Source organism: Stylophora pistillata, chromosome 8, assembly GCF_964205215.1.
Source record: "Stylophora pistillata chromosome 8, jaStyPist1.2, whole genome shotgun sequence".
Lineage (NCBI taxonomy): Eukaryota > Metazoa > Cnidaria > Anthozoa > Scleractinia > Pocilloporidae > Stylophora > Stylophora pistillata.
In genome coordinates this window covers 16,378,574-16,402,132 of record NC_142526.1, presented here as the reverse complement: position 1 = coordinate 16,402,132, position 23,559 = coordinate 16,378,574, and the positions used below count along the sequence as shown (strand labels likewise).

The following is a 23,559-nucleotide window of genomic DNA, read 5'->3' as shown; positions in this document are numbered from 1 at the left end:
ACGAAGTTTGCGTCACATCCTCTTGAAATAGAAAAGGCGAAATAACTTGTAATCATTGAAAGAATCCCCAAAGTGAACGAATTGAAAGATACTTTAGTATTGATTTACAAGCGAGGTAAGCCTGCCTTTAGAGTTTACCAAGAAACCTGACAATCTTCAATTTGATTCATGTAATCTACGATGGGTAACACAATTAAGTTAAGAGAATACAAATCATTCGAAAGCTAGTACATTTTGCGTTATTACACAATGCGTTAAAGAAGTTATTACATTTCGTGTTGAAAAGTGATTACTTTTTCCGTTGAATGATTTGTTACATTTTGCGTCAGTATCATTACATTTTGCGGCGAATATTATCACATTTTGCGGCGATTATTACATTTTGCGGTGTAACAGTTACTACTAACACGTGTTTTGTGACTTCACTGAAAAGCAAGTTCACATGACATTTGAAATCACGAGGGACTTGATTTTTCCATGTGGAACAATTTATAAATCCCTTTAATGCATCGTTGCAAGCATCCAGATTAGTTAAAATAGCATTTCACAAGTTAGGCATTTTTAACTAGGTAGCCAAGCGTTATTGCACTTGAGTACCTTTGGCTTTCCAGATTTGTCTGGACTGCAAACAAAGAGAATATGGAGAGTTGCATGTTTTATCGTTTGATGATGTGCCTGTAACTCAAAAACGAGTTCGGTGCCCGTCATTTCTTATCCATGTGTTGCAATCAGCATATAAACATTTATCTTTGAACCAAGCTTTTTAAAAAATCTTTCATATATGGTTCAGAGCCATCGTACACTGTCTAGAATCAAGGTGGCTTTGTGCTGTTTGGACATTTTTTTTTTTCAACTCTCGGGAAGATATCGGGGTCTCTGAAATCGTTTTTTAGTTCAAATAAGGTAAAGCAAGAGGTTGCAGTGTTGCTTTGTTAACCTCATTTGCTGGAAACATAAAGACTTACAAGGAAACAAACAAAACATTCTAGAAGCCACGGTTCATTAAAGAATCGCGTTTGAAAAGAAAAAAAAAGAAATAACACTTAAAACAAGAGGCCAGCGTACCATTTCGAGGATTTATGGAATCTCCTTGAACCTTAACTTTTTTAACCTTAAGAACTTAAAATTCGTAGATCGGGTCATCATGGCTTCAACTATACTCAAGCTGAGGATGTGCAAATCTAACTCGCTATCATAGTTTCCGACGAGACGGCGCTAGAAGATAGGAAGGCTACTGGGCTGACAAGTTGAAATACATTTAGCCTGAGCATGCAGCTTATTTAAAGTGACCCTTTTGTTAATCCGAAAAGGATAAATGGTGTTTGCATGCCCTAAGCATTTTTTTTTTCTTTTTTAATTTGGGGAAGGGGGGCCTTTTCTATCATTACTGCGGAAGTAATTCCATTTCTTTTGATAAATTGTTTTCTTTTAGATCATTCAGATTTCGGTTTTCTTCTTTCATGACTTTTAAATGTTGTAACGGCTTTCCATCCCAAAAATTATCAAGCAATTTGTGATGACCAAAGTGCTTGGAGATCTCTAACGAGTGAAAAATTTAAACTAGACTCGGATCCATGCAATCTTGCCATGGTCTTACCAAAATTTTCCCAGTTTCGGATTTCAATTTGCAACGGCTCACCAGAAAAAATTTATTGCGGTTAGTGCGATTGCGTGTGATTGGAGCATCTTCTCTTTTGAAAGCAATGCGATTTCGCTCTTGGGAAATGGTAGGCGAAAGGAGTTGGTTGTTATCATTTCAGTAAGATAACAAGATGTCACGTGAGATTCCTGATACCTGAGAATGAAAACGTCTCAAGGGTATTGTTTTCAGGATCGTATGTGAATAAGCATATTTTGATCTCTAAATCACTCGCAATTGCTCGAAGTTTAACAAAGGTTTTTAATTTCTTCGCCATGATACATAAGCCAATCTTGCCTTTTGAGTGTTACTGAAGAATTATCCGGAATACTGAATAATGAACTTTGGTCTCGCCGACTTGATCAATGAAGCCTGCAAAAGAAAAGAGAGGTTTATAGCTGTTAATTAAAGACGTGGGAAAACTCACGCAACAAATTATAAACACTTTTATTAGTCGTCGAAGTGTTGTTAAGTGTAGTTTTTTTTTTTAATTTTACAAATCCTCTTATAGTTTCCCCACCTACACATTTCGTTGTCAGAAAATATATTTTTCCCTTTCGGAAACTCCTAGATTTCAATTTCCGCCATTTTACCCTGACGGAAATGTCACTTCCGATTCCATTGAACACGAGTAATTAACAAAATAAAATTGAGTTCAAAGGAAACATAATTTCATGAAGACAAGCTGTTTGCCTCTTCAGTGAATTCGCACTCCGCCGGCATGAATCAAGCACATCTTGAGTTGATCACGCGATACTACTACCATTTATTAATCTATTTATCTTTCCCTCCCTCTTTCCTTTTGATTTTTTTGGTTTTTTTGTTCGCTGTTTTTCTTTTTTTTGGCTAGCTTTCGGTGGGTGCTCAAATATAGAGAAGAGACAAATCAAAATAAAACCGAATTTTATAGTTGCTCGACAAAGAAATATGCTGTGCCATCATTCCAGGTAACGATTCTCATCTATTTAAGATATCTCTCCAACATTTCTTTCCCGTATAAATCTTTCACTACGAGACACTTTTCAGGTTGATATGAATTTAACAAAACAGCCGGAAATTTTAAAGTACAAACATTTTCATCAATTCTCTCGAAAAATGCAACACGACTCAGGGCGTTAGAAATTAATTTGCATGTGTAAGGCTCAAAAGCCAAGTACTGCTCTAAACTCATTAAATTACCGTAGTAGTACATTACCTGTTACAACTAACGTGAAGAACACTTCCGAAACCTAGCCCAGCGTATACTTCTACACATTTGGTTATAACTTCGCTTAGGAAACTTTCTTCTTCTTAATTCTCTGAGGTCCAAAGAGCTTTCGTCGTTCAGTTCTTGACTAACTGGGCCTTCTTGCTCGAGGCATAAAGCCAATAGTATAAAAGAAACGAAGAAACAAAGGACGAGAAATTTGTATTGGAACATCTTCTGTTTGGCCCCGGGTGTTACAAACCAACGCTGTTCAGTGATTCGAGCAACTAGTGAAGTCCGTTTAAATAGCTTATATCTGGAAAGCCTATGAAAACACAGCTGCCAAGTGCTATTACTTTTGTTTTCCTTCTCCAAACAGTCATTTAGGAACCAAAGCGTCTCTTTCAAGATGAAAAGCACTAAAACGATTCAAGTCGTCTAAATTGTAATTCACTCTGTAGACCCGACCGTCAATTAACGTCAATATGGTTAAAACGTAAGTTTCCTCTAATTCAAAAGGTTTTACTACTCGCTCTTTACAAGTGATAGGCCGGATAGTATCATGGATAGATAGATAGATAGATAGATAGATAGATAGATAGATAGATAAATAGATAGAAGTTTATTAAGAATATCTTAATAGCAGCTGGAAGCTGAATTGCAAAGGTGTACAAATTTTGTAATACACTAAAATCCAACCTAAAAGGGAACTAATTTACATATACAATTATAATAAATGTTAGTTTATGTATGGGGTTCAATTTTAACCTGAAATCATCACACGTGGGGCTGAAGTGGTTCTAAAATTTACATTGCCTTTTTACTATTTTTTACTTATACGTTGTTCTCCATTTCGTAACTGCGTGAAAGAAGAACGTCTGGGGCTAATTGTCCGAAGGGCGGTTAACGCTATCTAACTGCTATCCAGCGGATATGTGTTCATACAATGCTCTGCACTAACGGATAAAGATTTATCCAGTCGATACAACCGGGTTCTAATCAATAATCGAATCATGGACGATAGGAGCTCTAAGGGACACATTTTGTGGAGTAAGTATTAACCGTAGGCTATAAAAGATAGACATCTTTGGGAAAGACAAAAAAAAAAAAGAAAGAAAAAACACACACACACACAACGAAAAACAAACAAAACAAAACAAACAAAACAAACAAAAAAACAGACAAAAACCCTTTCGACTCCGATCCGTTTTACAAACGCCTAAATAGCATCTGGCCTATGCATCCATCTGTAAGGTGGAAGAGAGCATCGCATGATGAAACGAATACTTATGCAAAAAGGGGCGTTGACTATTCTTTCAAAATTCGTCGACTTAAACTCCAACAATCATTCTGGGCTTCAACATGGCAAAATTGCATTGCCCGCATAAGTAAATTTTGTAATATTTATATAGACCGAGTTATAACTACTGGGGAGAACTAGTACGACTCAAGTGGAGAAGTAAATTTACCGCTTTATCAAGTGAAGCCCTCCCAAGGCCACCCCTCCATTAAGTGATAGACTCGGGTTGACCTGACCTGGGGAGACTCAAAATGGTTTCGCCACTTTGGAGCTGTTGTTAAAATAATTCTGTGTGAACAAGAGTCTGGAGGATCACTTCAGCTAGCCAGCTTTTTGTCTTTTTATCTTTCTATCTTAGTGACCTAAAAACCTGAACAAAAAGCTATCGAAGTATTCGTAGCAAAGAAGCCTAACACACCAGGGGTAATTTATGAGATATATGCTGGAATAGCAAACTTCCGCCAACAGTTGCGAAATTCCCGAGGAAAAGCAGTTTGTTATTCCTTAAACTCTGACATATTCATAACATCGCATAGCATAAGACTTTAATTCTGATTTTCTGATTATCATTTTAATTCACTTTTTTTTTTCGAGGTAATTAACCGTTTTACAAAGTATTCTGACCATTTCCGTTCACGAAAATTAGACACGGCAGGTGGTTTAAGACAATTTGTCACGACATACTTAGGCGCCGGCCTAAACGCAACTCAAGTTTCTTGATTGCTGTTCAAACATTAATTACAAAAGAGTTCTCGTCCGATCGGCACAGCTAAAAGTATGAATATGGTGAAACAAATTTACAGGGTCGCCTGAATGGCTCTGGTGCCATTTTTACGCGATCATTGCCTTTGCTCAAGTGTTCTTCTTTGTCTCTCGGTTCTTAACTGTCTCCCTCGGTGTCTGTCAATGGTGTTAGTCTCAGTTTTCGCCCGCCTACTTCTCGTTCCGATTGTAATACATTACTGTATCCATTTAAGAGTTATTCAGAAACAATTGCATTTAAAACCGCTTCCAACATGCATAAAACTATAATTCATTCGTTTTGCGAGACAGGAGAACATTAAAGCTCAACGCGGCGAAGGCAAGGCAAGAAATGTCTACAAGGGAACTAAAGATTCGGAGCGAAAAAAAATGTTTTTTTAACATGCAGTGGAAGCATGATCCTTTAGTGGTGAATAACAATTTAATGGTAGCCTTAATTGATTTCAATCCTCGTCTAAAAGATTGAAAAATCATTGCTAGAAGAACAGATACAAGAATCAGGCCTGCTGCTGTGGTAACATTTGATAATGATAATAATAATAAATAACATAATATGTGATGTGCTAATAACATTTGATAATGATAATAATAATAAATAACATAATATGTGATACGCTAATAACATTTGATAATGATAATAATAATAAATAACATAATATGTGATGTGCTAATATTTGTGCTGCTCAGGCAGGAAAATACAATTGTCAAAATTGTGTGTTTTCCAGACCTAAACCAGAGTTTGATACAAATACCACGATCCGTATTTGCTAATCATTCCTGTTGTGAAAACAATGTTATTTAATTGACTAGGTTGTATGAGAAAGCAGTTAACAAATGAACTGTCCAAAATGGACCTGGCGCTGATGATAAGGGAGTAATAGAAGGCTGTGATGATGTCCACCCCGAATTAATCAACCTTGAGAATCCAGCCCTTTTCAAAAGTTTAACAAAAGCTGATTGAAGGGGGTGGGGGAGGGGGGATAGGCGAACGTTACCGTCAAAGGGTTATTTTAAGTTGTTTGCATAAAAAAATCTGATTTGAAATTTATGCATCAGCTCGCACGAGAGTGCAGCGTTTTCCTAAATTATTCAAGAGACTGCTGAGTCAAAAAAGACGCGAGTCAAATTCCACTCAAATTCATAAATTTGGACTCTGAAAGCCTCTAGCTTAGCGATGGTAACGTTTGATTCAGGGTCATCTTCTACTGATGGCAAACTTCGACTCCTGTGACGATGGAAAGAATAATTTTCACACTTTTTAATCTCTTCGATACTCTCTGATTGGTCAAGAAACTTGCCTTACTTCCTCAGCCAGTCAAATGCAATTTGAAAACATAGTGAAACTTCTCCCCTTCGTTCACAGCGTTTGTTGTAAGAGCGTTCTCATCAGCGGATTTCTGTCCAGTTACGAGTGGACTGAAAACTCGAGCAAAATTATCAATTTCACTTCCAAAATGCACCACGTAGTGGAACGAAACATTTCACCTCTATATTAATTTCTCGAGATAGCTAAGTATATCTGTGCTAAAGATATCTGTGAAAATTATCAAAATGCTTAGCATCTGTAGACACAAAGGGAAGAAGTTCAAACAGTCCAGGAAATAATTCTATAGCTAGTGATAAGTCTACATCGTTCACGAAGAAATTAGAAACTGAAACAGATCGTAGTAACTTTTTTAATCTGCAATGTCTGGATTACAAAGAGGAAGAGTTAGCTGGCTTTACCTGACATAAGATTAATAAATGGCAACCTCGCCTCTTAGCTATTTTATCGCTTTACATGATTATCTATTATTTAAGACAGCATTCTATTATAGATTTCAGCATAGATTATTCAATTGATAGTCTACAGCTGATGTGCTAAATTTATCCAAATGTTCTGTATTCGTAGTTTTTTGGGGCAAAAGAAGTGGCGTCAGTCATTCATAGTAGTCAGCCTGTTCAAGCGCGCTGTTGTCTGTACTGCCCAAACGACCCTGTTGGAAACAATATGAAACAACGTTAATATTAATTGTAGACCCGGTATGTTTAACCGTTCCAAAATATCTAAAACAGTTCCTAACGCCCGAGGTTATTGTGACCGTTTTGTTTTCACTTGCACTTACACTTAATTCGTGGAAGAAAGGTTTGCGGTTTGCAGTGACTGCAATAACTTACGGTTCATTTTCTCTAATTGGTATGATTCGTAGTTTTCAGGAAATGTCTCATCCCACACAAAGCATTCATGATATATAAATCTCAAGTTTTTCTTGTTAACTAGAGAAGACCTACTTGTCTGCTGTCATAGCTACGTTTCTTTCCATTGAAGCAGTTGGAGTTTCTTCGAGTCCAAACAAGACAGTTTGGATCAAACATACTCCTCAGCTGCTGTCGTTGACGCCACTCCTTAACTCTGTCAGTTACGTAGTCTTGGGATTCATCCTCAAAGTCTTTAAACCTCTCATACTCTTCTCCATGAGATGTAACCAAGAATAAAACCATTGTGGCCAGAGGGAGTACAAAAAGCGTCTTCATTTTACTTGTGTGTATTTTGTTATACGGCTCAGTGGGACTTGAGGCATACGAGGTGACGGCGGATTTGAAGTGAGGATTGTGATTTGCCGAAGAAATTTTATAACACGGCCTGGACTGTAATTTGCGGTACTTTAACTTGATTCGTTCTTTTAACTCCGCCTTAAATGACCGTAGGGGCGTTGAACACGTTGATGTAAGAGTTTTCACAACAACGAATGCCACGAGTAATTAAATTCAACCGCGAGCTTCGTGGTTTTTTTTTTTTTGTTTTGAATAGAAAATCGTTTTGGCCAAACAGTTTGGACTTCCTTTATTCTTTGCAGTTTTTCGGCTAATTGGAAATTTAATCGAAGCAGGTGTTACACAGGTTTCACTGAAGACGCCCTTTATTTGGGAGGTTTTAAAGTTGTTTTTTTAACCGGACGAATTAAACAGGTCTTCTCGTTTCGTCTCTTTTGATGACTTTTCCATGAATATCAGTGAATGAAACATACCACAACAAATTTAAACTTCATTTTGACTCTTTTGAAGAGTTCATTTAACATCTGTTTATAGATAAGCCAGTGATTAGTGACCAAAATGAATTGACATTGTACGACTTCCCTGAATAGCAATATTCTCTCTGCTTGATACAAAGTAAACACTTTGAATTTAAGTTTATTTCTTTTATCAACCGAAGCACTCAGAAGAAATATTTTGCTTTTATAAAATGCCCCAAGCAATAAACTTGAATTGGTTGCAACCAACAGCACGTTTCTTCGCTTTTGAAGACCGAAAAGTTTGGTAATTCCAGTTTCTAACTGAAATACATAAATTATGTCCCGGGAGGGGAAATTTTGAATCAGCGAAACGCTTCTGTGGACATCAATGGATTCGGTAATGATTCCTTGTATTTTTACTTCCCACTTTTGATTAATCTCAAAGAGTACTACTCCGATATCTGCTGCTTTGATCACTAAATCGTGAAATATTTGGCTCAGTCTAATAAATAAATTCAAAATATTTAAAAAATCAAGAACCCTTAAAAAGTATGTTATCCACGCGGATGGATCTGTCATCCTAGGCTTAGTAAGCAGAATTATTTTTAGAAAGTTGGCTTAAAACTGTGTCTCCGTGGGCGTCACAAAATACCTTGGAAATAAGCAACCATCTAACAAAGGCTTACTGGGACAAAAATTGACATTAATTTTTCCATCTAATGACTTAAACCTACAGGGACACGCCAGAAAGAGATACAATGTTTCTCCAGATTAAACCTTCGTGACAAGGTCATCTAATCATATTAAAATTGCTTATTGTTTGAACGGCAAAGTACGTTAACACTAGCGGAATGGTGGCTGAGGAGAAGTCAGCTCAGAATTGTCTGTTTGAAGTGACACTTAGCTGCATCGTCGACTTGTCTGTCTTAAAATAATGTTCTACCAAACAGAGCATTAATACCACATAGATGATAGTACTTTTCGCGTGCGCTGATTGGCGAGTTCTGAAGTGGTTATTAGCAAGTACTGTTAACCCCCGAAGAGACAAAATCGCGCGTAAAGAGTTTGATTTTCGTCCATTTTTCAGCATATTTACAGAAATAACCCCATTTTTTCGGTTTTTGTGTTGTACATAGTAAAACAATTACTCACGTCAGTGTCGGAGAAACTGGTGGATATTTAACGAGCGTCGAAGCGGGGAGGTAAATATTCACCGCTATTCACTTCCACGTCGGCAAGTTTATTTGGTAACTGCACATCTTAACATAATTCCGACGAAAAGTTCTTTTTTTTTTTTATCTTAAAATGACAAAAATAAAGAGCCTTTTTCTACAAGTTGAGTTTTTATAACAAAGAACTGAGATTTATTTGGTTTATTTGTCATGCTGCACTGAAAGCGTGTAAGTTCGTGTACCATCTGTTAAGATGAAAGAAGAAAAAAGGATAACTGACAGCATCTGCTAAACTTAAAATTAAACCTCACTGTAAGAGTACATTCTCATGAAAGCAACGCTGGTTTAAAAACATAACTACTTGGTCAGAAAAAAAAAATGTTGGAAATGTTGGTGACAATACAGGCATATTAAATTCACAGTGGGTGATCTTTTGACGTTGAACCCCTTTTTTCAGAATTTTAATTGCTTTACACCATTGCTTCGAGGCGTTTTCTTGATGAATTAATTTAATTGCTCTTACCGAAGAATTTTATGGATTTTTCTTCATTATCAAAATATTTCTACCATAGCTACTTGGCTGAAATGGATAAAAAAATCTTCGTTTGGAAATCTGCTATTGGCTTTTTGAGGAAAATTCAATATAAAAAAAAATGTTTGTCTTGTATGGTAGCGGAGATTTCGCAGCTGTTCTTTAAGTGTTCATATCATCACGGACGATTTCGGTCACGAGGAGAAATTCAAACTATTAAGACTAGGTTTACACTAGAGGAGAGTTTTCCGGATTCGTAAATGTTTCCGGATTCATCAGTTTTGGAGTATTCGGATTCGTAGGCGTTTACACTGAAAGGATATTCGGATTCCTGACCGTTTACACACAACGACAACTCCGGGGACATTCGAAATGGAATGGTTACCAAGCCCAGTGTTGTTTCGTCGTTCGATCGACAAAGTGAAAATGCCTCCCCCAAAAAAGGCTAGAGTAGATCCAGATGCCACTGAGGCAAATTTGAGTTGGACAGATGCCAAGCAGTCTACGTCGTCGGCGATCAAGTGTGGCTGACGTTAAACTTCCTTGCAATAATAATTTGCGTTTCTTCAGAAATACTGCGGTACACATGATAAAATTTATCGCCTGAACCTGCAACAAGATTAGGCAACCGGAGACCGCCAGCAGTGTTAGCACCAGATCCATTTTGGTGCAAACTCAAAAGATTGCAGGTGGAAATAATATCCGGATTCGAGAAAAAAAGCGGTTACACGACAAAACTTTCCGGATTGAAAAGTTATCGGATTCAAAGTTCCCACTTTAAATTCCGGATTTAAAATCTCCGGAGACACGACGAAACCGGGAAGTTTTTATTTCGGATTCGTCCACATTCATGTAAACGGCAGAATGAATCCGGTACTAAAACGTTTCGGATTCATCACGAATCCGGAACAATTTCCTCTTTCCTCTTGCATACGGATGCAGAAACTCTCACTAACTGGGCATGATCTAAACTCGAACATAAACTTCAGGCCAAAGCTTAATCAACCGAAGCCGATCGATCCTCCTTTGAGATAATTTTGTTCAGTGTGTTATGTATTTTCTTTGTAAAGAGCAAAGATTAATAGACAATCGCTATTGCTTATGTAATTAAGTGCGGTTAGACCAAAATGAAGTTTACCGAGGTACTTGATAACAAACCTGCTTTCATTAACTAAAAAACTAAACTTCTCCGCTTAAATTGAGGAGCTTTGGAAAATAAGCAACGTTGATCGAGAATAAATCGAATTACCGGGCTTCGAAAACGACCAAAAACTTCGGAAAATTCAAGTGAAAACGTTCACCGTGAACATCTGTTGTCTAAATTACACTTGAGCAAAGAGATCGCTTTCTCAAGGGAAAAAATTGACTAAAATCTTGCTATTGATTACAGACGTGGGACACTAAAATAATATCACAATTTTCACTAAATTTTAGGTCGTAATTGAATTTTTTCATTTGAGTTTTACCTCAATGGACAATGTGGAGCCACTATTGTCTCAATAATTAACTGAATCATGGATAGTGGTTTGTACAAAGCAGCTTGTCAACTCCTAATCGGTTTGAGACTGTTAGAGTAAATAAGAAGTTGAGAAAACGGACCACTTTTTTTCTGGTTCAAAGTTTTACGCCCAGTTTGAAAAAGCACTGAAATGATTCTAAATCATCATATTTTTGGAATATTTTTACTTCGTGCATTCCTTCTATAAAAGAAAAACTGAATAAAATAGATAAGATAGGGCAGGATTTATGAGCCTAACAGTAACACGTAAACGATCCGATAGCTTCAATTTGTACGACCTTTTATTGATCACAAATAGAACTTATGACTGAAAACAGGAACTGTTCTTGCTTAAAAGAAATATTGATTCAATCGAGCCGGTCACGAGTGCACACTGACATCAAACTTCAAACTTAGCTTAGAAAGATTTGAAAGTTTTATCTCTAATGATTATATTCAAATGAGGGAAAGGAGAGAGATGTTGTAGGATATTTCTTACAATGTACTTGGTTTTCCAAATTTACATTAGGGTCTTCATATCTGTCCAAAGCTGTATCATTACTGTGTTGAAGGATGTGTTGTCTGTCATTCTAATTTAACAAACTCTGTCACTTGGACCGGCACAAATTTTGATTGTTTGCAAAAAGAGGCTCTTTTGCAAACTTCCAAAAAATGGCATTCCGGTCACTTCAAAAATCTTTAAAAAGATCAGATCTTCAAAAAGATCGGTGTTAGAGTGTCGTTAAAAGGCCACTTCGAAGGCTTATGCACGCGTCTCACGGTCTCTCTCGTTTGCGGAAGAGCCAATAGATAAAGTTAACGCTCAAAAATCAACCGGGGATTTTCAAAAAAGTGTTCCTCTCTTAAGCTTCCATTTGTGCTTCATCCTGTGGTATGTTGAATTTTTAGGAGCTTGGTCTTTCATTTACCATATTGGATCATTCATTCTATCATGTCGATGCCACCATGTTGTAATAGCAATGGGACTCGTCTAGTTGATTAAAATTGAAGTATGGAGAATCTTTCACCATCAATTCTTCAAGTGAAGCAATCATTTGGTCAAATGTGGGTCTTTTTCTGGGATCCTCTTGCCAGCAATTCAACATTAGTAAATATCTAGCGGAGAAGAAAGGAGAATCTGTCACAAACAACGAGAGGGGATAGCGGAACGGTCTAATAAATTACGAAATCAGTGTGTTGAATTCCCGCTTCCTATCCTCTCCTGAATGCAATTAGTTCACGTTACGCTCTTAGCATGTTACTGATGCATCCTAGATACTTTGAGCATGATTTTGAAATCCTGTACACTTTAAAATCTTATGAAAGGTACAGAGTCGCACCGATTTACGTACAATTCCTCTGAGCAGCTTTGTGGTCTTTCCAAACGATATCCAGTTTCGAGAAGACTGCGCAGTTCGCTGTTTTTAGTTCCTGGATACGGTGTACCACCTGAAAGCAAACGTGGTATAATCAAGATCTCCCTGATAAACCTGTTTCCTCATTTCACGCCGAAAAAAATTGAAATATAACTGAACCATGAAAATTTTCGGAATCCGGATTTCTTTTCGGTTCTAAAAATCAAAACTCTGAGTAAAAAGTTCTCGTTCTCTTTGCACTTTATATAACAATATATTGCTCATTGAAGTCCGGGCTGATGAAGTGAGCCGATAAGCCCGCCTTTAATGGCAAACTCAGAAAAACTTGGTGCGCAAAGAGAAAAGGCCATTCATGTCAAACGAGTTCTTCTCACCTAATGTGGATATTTCCCAAAGGAGAATGCCATAGGACCACCTTAAATATACAAAAAAACAAAATGTATGAGATAAAGGCCGCATATTTAACATTTTCAACTTTTCACCCAATAGAAGTATATTTTCATTTATATCCTACGGTCAGAAAGCTGGTAGAAAGGTATGGGGGACAATTTTCAATTAAACTTAATTAATTTTCTTAATGCAGGAGTCTCCGCCAGCTAAGTAGTAGAGCATCTAAAGTCACAGTTAGGTCATAGTTGATGCCAAGTGTAGAAAAAATATTCAAAAGTAGCGACAATTATGCCAGTCTCAAAGATCAGATGCAAGGCGATTGTCCATGAACAAATTATAGAGAATATACCAAAACTATTTTAGCGCTGTCAAAATTTAGAACAAGCTTCCTATCAAGATTAAAAAGGCCGGTTCAACTGATTCACTTTCTCAAGAAAAAAAATGTTAAGAATTACTATCTTTCACTCAATCCACTATAGCTAGGTATGAAATCTGTAACAAAAATAGCAAATATGACATTGTGGCTTTTAAGCCTTATATTAAAGTCATGTAACATCGATTGTAATTGACGATGAAAAAAGAAACTTTGACATGGGCTCTTTCCGTTAAGCTTCAAGAGGTTTAGAAGAGCTCCCTTCATGACAAATTTTCAATCTTAATTATGGTCGTTACATACCTACCAAAATGTATTTAATTTTGGGCAGATAGAGATTGACTAATTTGACTTGATTGACTTACGAACGTCGTTTTCCCTCTCATACTGATAAATAATGGTACAGTCCGACCTCTATTAAGCGGCCACTCCCGGGACTTTGAAAAGTGGACGCTTAATAGAGGTTGGCAGCTTAATAGAGGTACAATTTCAATTGGATAGGAATGGCAGAAATCAGGATTTTATTGACTCTATATAACAAAATACTTTAAAAAGTGAACATATGTGGAGATAAATCCAAAATTCATCGTAACAAAACATCAAGTGCATTTCCAGCCCATGCATAGTTTTGCCCATGCACGCATCCATGAGAATGAATTAAATGGCGAAACAGTTCTTGGACATGTTCCCAAGCTTATGGGAAAAATTTCTCAAGAGGCCAACAAACAAAGGAAGAGCTGTTGTGAAAGGCAAACACGTAAACAAGCTACGGTTTAGAAATTCCATGCGAGTACTGCTTCACAGGAGACAAGTTTTCAATTCAATGGTTAAAATCAAAACTTGAGGAGCAAGGATTTTTGTAGATTTCCAGTACAGTAGTAATAAAGTTTTCCTCTACAGATTTTGGTTGTAACAAAACAGTGGTTCAGCTCTATCTATTGTTAGCTATTGTTATGTTTGTATAGCGCCAGATGTGAAAAGTCTGCACGTGTATGTGGCTTGTGACTTGTTATAGTGGAGATTAAATTGCAGTTCTCGTTTTCTTGTAAGATAATTTGCTGGCCGCTTAATGGAGGTAAAAAGCCATGTAAATAGGGGCAGAGACAGGAGAAAGATGACAGCAGAAAGATGGCCGCGGCCGCTTTATAGAGGTGGCCGTTGAAAAGAGGTATCAAATACAGCAGTTAACTGAGAAATAAATCGGGACTTTGGAAAGTGGCCGCACAATGGAGGGTGGCCGCTTAATAGGTGGCCGTTTAATAGAGGTCGGACTGTAATTGAACTGAGTGAAGTGCAATTTGGGCTGAAATCATAAGCGTGATTTGAAATCACAAGTATGATTTCAGACCAAAATTGCACGATACGAGGTTCAATTACCACTTTATTGCATCCACTTTGAAATCGCCCAAATACAGGACTTGGCCAATTCAGATATTTTACTGATGCAGTACTGAGCCGGTTTTTAAATGATAAGTGGAACCGGAAACGCTTTTACATCTTATTTTGTATGCAAAACAGAAAGACTGACGTCACGTGTAAAAAACTCAATCAAGCGTAAAATGATGCAATTTAGAGCAAAAAATAGTGCGCTTCGTGAATAAATCGCACCAATTAGAGCCAATCAGATTACACGGACCACCAGTGATTTCAAAATGGATGTAATAAAAACATTTATAGCATCGATTTTGTCCTATTGATGCTGCAGATTAAGTTTATTTGTTTGTTACAGAAGATCAGCTTACACATCGCTCTGTGTGGTGTAAATACTGTCTCTGAGTGCTTCAGGTGCCGTCCATTTCACGGGAAGCTTTTTCTGTCTTTTGACCTCGTACAAATCCGAGTGGCGCATCAAACCGAAGTCAGCAATTTTGACAAGTTTGTCTTCTCCAACGAGGATGTTACGAGCCGCTAAATCTCGGTGAATGAATCCGTTGGCTGATAGGTAACTCTGCAGCGAAAAAAATTAATATTGGAAACACTGAAACTGGAAAAAGGTCTGCAAAAGTGAATAGCCTGAATAGCTGAATTTTTAACTTGGACAATTTGGTAAGTGATTGTAAGCCTCTCCTCTTCAACTAACTCAGTATAAAAGCAGCACAAACAAAAGATCTCCACTCAATATAGATGGTCTTGATTTAACACAGTTGATACTGAACCAAACTGAGATCTGGATAAAATAAGATGTTCGTTTGTTTTTATTGTTTCCTGGGAGAGGGGAGGGAGGGGGGTTGAATTTGTCTCAGATGTATTGACGATTCCTTATTGCTTACCATTCCTCGAGCTATCTGCCATGCAAAGCTAAGTATGTCTTTAGCAATCATATCTGATGTTTCATAAATGGTGTCGTTAACACCGCTCTCTTGGAAGTCGACATCCACGCTGCGTACTTCGCTGGGAGCATCACAAGGCTGGTGCAGCTCTTGCCTGAAGCAAGGTCTCGATTCTAAGTCGCTGTTTTCTCTTTCCTCTTGATCAAAGGCAATGTTCTGAATTTGGAATTCTTTTGAAGTCCTCAAATTGTAATATTTTAAATATTTTGGCTCACCGTTTCCCATTTCATAATTTGGAGATTTAATGTCATAAATTTCCTTTTCATCCCGTGTTATTTCTTTTGGATCACTCTTGAATCGTTCCTCTTCTGCGTGTAATTTCTCCAAATTTCTTGCGGTTGTCCTAACTGAAGTCTCTTCCTGCGATACTTTAGTTTCATTAGAAACATTTGAAGTCAGGCATTCAGTGCATTGGAGCTGTGGAAGCTTCATGGAGTCTACCTTTTGATAAGAGGAGAATAGGAGATGAATGACGATAATACTGAAAACAATAATGATAATGCTATTAATGTTAGAATTCATTATATTTACATCCAAATTTCAAATGTGTCTCCAATAAAAACGCTAATAGAAGAGGTATTCAAGATCGTTTTCAGTAATCTTAACACGGCAAAGGTTTACCCTGATTTTTCCTATCTAGCTAAATGCTAATGGTTACTGAAGCGCAATAGCAAAGAGACATTTCATTTCCAATCACAGAAGCATTTATAGGTGGGTGGAAGATTATTTTGCGCTCTAATTTAATTTTCAAAATGGCCACCGCACAAAATTTTCAAAATGGCCACCGTTAAAATTTCTGAGGGGCAAGATGAATACAATTCCTCTGATCATTACTTGAGTAATCATAGGAAGAAAACTACTGGAAAAATGGTAAGTAAAGAGACAGTCTCACTAACAAACAAACAGTTAATTAAAAAACCAAAGGATCGTGTTTTGAAATTCTCTTCAGCACTGTTGTGATAGTGCTGGTTTATCTCTATTATTCTCCTACTTGATTTCTCTTCTCCCTGAGCCATTTCAGCAGATCTCCATTTGGAACATACTCCAACAACAGAAGAAAAGGCTCCGATCTGATCCAGAAACCAATCATGCGAAGGACATTTACATGGCAGCCGATTTGCTTCATACGATCAATTTCCTCCAAAAACTGCTCTTTGTCTTGTTCATTTGCCAATGCTATGAAGAAGTGGTTCCAGTGATTAAAAACATTGTTTCTAATTACTTTTCATCGTTTATCGTTAATACATGTCTTTCATTTCGACTCACGTTAAAAGAAACAAAAGCTGAGAGTTATAATGTTGGTAATAGATTTAGATTTATCTCGCCCATTGAAAGGTAACAACTTTGATAGCTTGCTTCTCAAGTGATAAAATTTAGCTTTGATTTTTTAATCACCTGATACCTTCTTTGTCGAACAATCAGGAACAAAAACTGAAACAAAGGCAACGAAGATGAAACCGGTTTCATAAAACTTAAACAAAGAAAACATGGATACCTAAAAACAGGAATCAAAGGCATAGGAAAAAAAATGAGCTTCAATGATCCAAGCAAAGCAAACTTTCCTCACCACTCAAAACTTTCACAGCAACAACTTTTCCTTCCTTGAATGGGACGCGCTTCTCTCGAATGTCGTGATAGAAAACATCCACTCCTGGGGATTCCCTTAGCACCCCTCTATGAACTTTTCCAAATGCTCCTCGACCCAGTTCTTCCAGTAAAGTCACCTGCTCAGGCCATATCTCCAAATGCTGAAGAGTTGTGATGTCTGACTTGGACCTGAACAAATGCACTGGTATCAGTCAAATGCGTTCAAAAGTCTACAAACTGAATAAATGTGATGTTCCTCTCCACGACAGATATGGGTATTTTAAAGCCACAAATGTAAGAGAGTATAACTGTAACAATTAAGTCATACATAATAATTAAAGTCTAACACTTGTCAGAGAGGAAGGGAAATAAAACAAACAAACGAAGGAAAAAAAGGTGGACGTCAAAGCTAAAAAGACGCAGCTGATCCGTAAATGGTGATGCCGGGAACATGTTTTCTAACTTGCGTACCTTGAAAGTTATTTCCTCACCATTTTTTCCTAGCAGTGTTACGTCGTCTGATCTTGTTTCTTCTGTGACAACTGAACACCACTAAAATCGTTAGAAACACGGAGATACATCCCAAGGTAATTCCGATTATCGGCCAGATTGTAGTGCCTGCAAGTTTGGAAGATCATTCGTCAATTAATAACCATTTGTTTGGTAATTAATTGAACTGAAAAAATGAAAATTGTGAGTAGTGGTCTGATACCAGGTGTTAAAAATAGAGAGAAGAAAGTTTAGAGAGTTTCCTATTTCTCCCTTAATGATTATCTTGGAAAACTGTCGAGTTCGTAATCAGAACTCTTCAGTATCAGTGGAACGACACATAAGTGCCCAATGGTGTACTCCAGCACCTGGCCAAGAGCATGATTTCTAAGTGGGAACTAAGGATAATATCCAGGGAACAGGACTGATTAAAGCAGCAAAGAAGAAAGAGAAGAAGGAATTGTGAAAGTAAGTTGCCTTTCCCCTCTACCTTGAGGATTTTCATGTTATTAGAGCTAAATTCACTCCACTCGCTCCATGAAAAACATGCAAAGGACTAAGAATTGGCAGGCGAAGAAAGATCAGTACAACAGGAAGAAACATGGTTCAAGCCAAACTGCGTGAAATGAAGAACAAGTGGTGGTTGGATAGAACAAGAGAACTACAAGCAGCTGGAGACACATAGGCACAATAGAACCCAACCGCAAGAGGAGTCTGTACTCTCTTTGACCATGATGGACGATCCTTGATTAAAGAGTCAGCACTTATTTTTGAGAGATGAGCACAGCATTTGAATTGTTTACTCAACCATTAGTCGAAAATTTCTGACCATGATCATGGAGCATGAAACAATCAAGGTAATTCGTCAACTTTTAGGCTGTAAAGCACTGGGTGAAGGTGGCATCTCACCAGAAGTGTCCAAGCATGGTGGCGACGTACTTGTGGCAGCACTTCCGGCTTTTCAAACATCTATGGCTTAAGGGGGATGTCCCACAAGATTTCAAAGATCATTCATCTGTACACAAAAGAACAAGGGATACAGAAGAGTATGTGACAAGCATCGAGACTTGTTCCTTCTCAGCATTGTTGATGAAATCTTCGCCAGAGCGATTGTCATCCGCCCAACAACACACCTTGATAGTACCTTTCCATGCGGCTTTATGTCTGGCCGAGGCACCACAGATATGCTGTTTGCCGAGAATGTAGCCATTGATAACAAAGTCACGTCACGCGTTGGGAAAGCAAGAAGCTGATTTCGGAAGATTGCACCATCGACTCTAATCAGACCAGGCTATGCACAGAGGTTGGTGTCTACAGAACGAATGTTCTGACAACATTGCTGAATGGATACGAGGCTTGGAATGATATCGCCATCAGAAAGCCTTATCAATTTCAACTGAGATGCCTTTCCAAGATCTGTGGTATATCATGGAAGGATAGGGTACCCAACGTTACTGTAATCTCTTGTAAAGGACCCCTCTGTAAAGCACGTTTGTAATGAAGTGAGTATCCTCAGTAAAGATTAGCGGCGTTACCCGTAATTGAGCGATGTAAGACTGAGGAAATCGAAGCTCTCTTCATGAAGACCCAGCTTTGATGGGCAGGACATTTTATCCTCATGAAAGACAAACGTATTCCAAAAGCTATCTTCTATAGAGAACTATCCAGTGGTTAGCGTTGTCGTGAAAGCTAATACCAGAGGTATAAAGATGTTTCTTAAAGCTTGCGACATCCCATCAACACCTGGAAAAGTCAAGCCATCAGCCGTCCAGGGAGGCGATCAACCGTGCGCGCTGCGGTTAAGAATTTTGAACTCCATCGTATCAAGCATCTCCAGGATTCCAGGACAGTCTACAAAGTTACCCATGACCAACCACATCTTCGTGTTGATTAAATCTGCCCAGAATGTTAAAGAGTCAGCCGCTATTGAATTAAATTGATCAGCCACCTTAGAAAGCACTTTAGTGATCATCAGTAACCACAACAGAGACAGGAGATTTGTCTAAATCAACGGCTCAATCCATCCAGAGAGAAGCATTAGAATATGGAAAAAGATTATGCCTTCGTTTATCGTTAGCAATATTGTTCGGGTCACATTTGAGGTAAATGATTTAACACTTGAATTTCAAGGAAAACACCCGAACAGTGGTTTATCGTCCTTCTTTTCTTGTTTCCCTTTTTAAATTGTAATTTTCAAACTCTATTTCATCTTCTTCAAATCTCCTTTCAAGTGCAGTTGGTTCAACAGTTTCATTTGATACGACAATTACCCTGGGGATTTGCACTTCTTAAGAGCGACTTTTTTCCGAGACCGCGTGAGAGTTGGCACATCGACCGAAAAATGACTATCCTCATATTTCAGTCAGAGATGCCTTATAGTGAACTTAGAAACGTGGTAAAGTTTTTTTTCCCCAAACTTGCTTCTTTATCCTAGAAAATTCACGAAAACTGAAACAAGCGTCGGGATTGAGATATGGCTTAAGTCTAAAACGGGACCTTTTCATTTGATTTTGATTTGATTTTGAGCTCACGGAAGTTAAAATCACCAATATTTCAAAATCCAAATATCGCATTTCGTAGTAGTCTCCTTTGCAGACGTTCTTTGGCTGTCGAATTAAAAATCCTCCCCCAATGACGTCCGTCGGTAGAGAATTTTTAATTCGACACCCAAAGAACGTCTGCAAAGGAGGCTAATTTCGAAGCAAATTTCCAATTATCATTTTCTCTATGCGGTATAACTCAGAATCGGTTCAGTTTGAGCTCATGATAAGTGGGAATGGTGTGGTTTTCGAGGTTATAAAAACTAGTTTGGGGCTTTTCATTTCCGCACAGAAAAACCAGGCTGAACTTTGTGAAAATCGCAACATCGTCATTTACGTCACCACATAATCTAAGTAGGTACCTCATGGTTAAAGCCGGAATTCCAAGCACATTTTAGAAGTTAGCACCGTGTTCGATCAGGAAATCAATGCAATAAGCTAGCCTTGCATAGCTAACAACGACAGATTGGTTTTTATCCCTGCTTTCGTTTCAAATTCTCATCCATTTCCCATGGCAAAATTGTTTACAACAACACGTTCCGTAAGCTAGCGAAGGGCGTCGGTTTTTCTTTGCGTATTCGAACACCTGCAAGTTTTAAGAAAGTTCCAGGGTAAACTTAAGCTTCATTGTGGACTTGAAAGAGGACAATTCAATCATTTGTAACGGCAGGTCAAATGTTCTTTGCAGAAGACGTTGAAGACAGGAAGCAATCTGATACTAATATTTATTACACGACTCGGGCAGTCAGAGGGCCAATAACTAAAATCAATCAATCAAAATGCTCTATTGCCGGTCAGTACTCTCTCAGTATTGGACCGGGCCTTGTCCCGAATGGTCCCGAATGATGCCGCACTTGTGTCCCTTTGAACTTCAGTCGTATAATAAATCTCTTATTAACCAAGCTTGCTCGGGACCGTACTGGAAGAATATCGGCCTCGGTCTTTTTTGTACGGACCTCGCTGCGCTCGGTCCGAACTGTCAAGACCTCGGGCCGATATTCTCCCAGTACGGCCCTCGCGCTTGGTTGATAAGATATATAAATTAAACACACTGAAGCGTTTGTCACGCAAACTCGAAATATTTCCAATCACAAAAATACATTTTATCGTTCCCTTCTTACGGTTTTTTCGGTCATGAGAATACGAGAAAAAACTTGTTCATTAGATGATATGAAATATATTACCTTGGAATAGTGTTTCACTGAAAAGCAGAGATACAACTGTAGGAGGACTCACTCCCACCCCCTTGAAAACCCCGATGAGTGAGTGAAAGAAGACACTACGGCACCGTTTTTCTCGGTGATTATCAAAGAAATGATATCGTTAGGTGGAGGGATGCTGAAAGTACTATACTAGAAGGAAAGAATTGATGCGTCGATCAATTCAAAGCTTCAACATCGCCTCCCCACAGGAATTTTAACTTTAGAAGATTGTTCCAGCTCTCCCGGGCCGAAATCGTGTTCAAATGCCCTTCCCAGTGCTAATTTCTAGGGGTTCTCAATGGGGTTAACTGTCAGCAGTAAAACGGCAAAAATTAGCCGTTAGGCGTAAAATTGACAAATTTTAACTGTGAGTCCTAAAAATTATGTAAAAGTAAAAATTTAGCATAAGTCATACAAAATGGCCAAACAATGTAACCGTTATAATTTGGATATATCAACAAAGTTAAAATGGTAAATTGGCCACCGTAATGATTACAAAAGCTGACGTTTCGAGCGTTAGCCCTTCGTCGGAGCGAATAGAGGAATTGTGGGTTGTGTGTGCTTTTAAAGGCAGAAAATGGAGCTACGTTATTGGTTGGTGCATGGCAACGAGAAAAACATGAATTAGTGGAATGAAAAGCGTTCATTGATCCCTGTGGGATTTAGACTGCCGGTTTGAAAGATGAGCTTTTGTTCAAGATTTTTACGGCTTTCCGTGCCACCTAAGTGCAAGGAAAGACCGCAGATTGCCATATGTTGCTTAGAATGATTAGGTAAATTAAAATGTCTAGCGACTGGTTTCGATGTGTCCTTGTCATTCCTTTCCACGTCTCGAAGGTGTTCTCGGAATCGGTCACCTAGTCTTCTGCCTGTTTCGCCGATGTATATCTTTTTGCAATAAGTGCAAGTTATGCAATAGATTACATTAGCGGAGGTGCACGTGAAGTGATCGGTGATCTTAATGGTCGTTTAGGTCCCGATATTTTATCAGTGTTGTGAATGAAAGGACACGTTTTGCATCGTGCACGAGCGCATTTAAAAGTGCCTGGTTGCTCATTAGTCTGAAAAGAACTTCTGACCAAAAAATTGCCTATGTTTTTGTCGCGTTTGAATGAAATGAGCGGAGGCTGCGAAAAGATAGTGCTTGTCTCTGGATCGTTTTGAAGTAATTTAAAGTTTTTAAGAATGATGGATTTAACTGAGTGGTTGTGAGGGTGAAACGTGAGAGTGAATGGAATGCGGTCGGAATCTTCCTTATGCGACGTTTGTAGTGCTGAATGTCGATCAATAAGTTGAGCGCGGTGGTAACCCGCTTGAACGACGGAAACAGGGTAACCACGTTTATCGAAGAACTGGCACATTGACTCTGATTTGTGGTGAAAATCAGAGTCATTACTACATAAACAACGAAGTCTTAGAAACTGAGAAAAAGGAATGGAATTCTTAACGTAAGATGGATGAGAAGACGAATATAACAAGTAATTATGCGAGTCTGTAGGTTTGTAATACACACTAGTGCATAAACCGTTACCTTCAGTTGAAACTTTGACGTCTAAAAAGGATAAAGAATTGTCAGAAATTTCCCAAGTATATTTCAGAGCCGGGTGAAAAGAATTGACTGCAGTTATGAATTGAGTGAGCTCCTCTCTGGTAGAGGAGGTAGCGCCGATACAGTCGTCGATGTAGCGACCGTAGAGTTCAGGTTTGGACCCGTTGTATTGGCTGAAAAATTGATGTTCGACAAAACCTACAAAAAGATTCGCATAGCTAGGTCCCATTTTGGTGCCCATGGCTACACCATTGGTTTGTTTGAAGAAGTTGTTTCCGAATGTAACCGTTAGCCGTGAAAGCCATCTTTCCATTGAGATAATTTGGTAATGTCAACAAAGTTGAAATTGTAAATTGGCCACCGTGAAGAGTTAAAAAGCCGACGTTTCGAGCGTTAGCCCTTCGTCATAGCGAATGGAGGAATTGTGGGTTGTGTGTGGGTTTTATGCAGAAAGTGGAGCTTCGCTATTGGTGGGAACATGGTGACGAGAAAAACACGAATAGATTAGTAGAATGAAAGGCGTTCGTTGATACCTATGGGGTTAAGAGAGCCGATTTGAAAGATAAACTTTTGGTCAAGGGTTTTGCAGCTTTCCGGGCTACGTAAATGTAAGGAAAGGCCACAGATTACCAGATGTTGTT

General features: G+C 38.3%; 1 protein-coding gene and 1 long non-coding RNA gene across 5 annotated transcripts in view; both read right to left on the bottom strand.

Annotated features, from left to right (window-relative positions):
- Positions 1-1,880: 1,880 nt before the first annotated feature.
- Positions 1,881-3,322, bottom strand: LOC111321558 (uncharacterized). Its single transcript, XR_002693990.2, has 2 exons — positions 2,835-3,322; positions 1,881-2,011 (listed from the first exon to the last, which is right to left on the bottom strand). It is a non-coding gene; the product is annotated as an uncharacterized LOC111321558 (long non-coding RNA).
- Positions 3,323-6,549: 3,227 nt separating this feature from the next.
- The window catches only part of LOC111321534 (angiopoietin-1 receptor), a 42,074-nt gene continuing 25,064 nt past the window's right edge, over positions 6,550-23,559 (bottom strand). For all 4 annotated transcript variants that reach the window (XM_088729692.1, XM_088729691.1, XM_022924445.2 and 1 more), the window contains 9 exons: positions 17,630-17,756; positions 17,119-17,327; positions 16,543-16,727; positions 15,492-15,992; positions 14,964-15,169; positions 12,833-12,873; positions 12,435-12,531; positions 7,159-12,198; positions 6,550-6,863 (listed from right to left, as the gene is read on the bottom strand). In XM_088729692.1, coding sequence (XP_088585818.1) covers positions 12,033-12,198; positions 12,435-12,531; positions 12,833-12,873; positions 14,964-15,169; positions 15,492-15,992; positions 16,543-16,727; positions 17,119-17,327; positions 17,630-17,756 — 1,532 coding nt within the window. In that variant the 3' untranslated portion in view covers positions 6,550-6,863; positions 7,159-12,032. The remainder of the gene's footprint in view (positions 6,864-7,158; positions 12,199-12,434; positions 12,532-12,832; positions 12,874-14,963; positions 15,170-15,491; positions 15,993-16,542; positions 16,728-17,118; positions 17,328-17,629; positions 17,757-23,559) is intronic.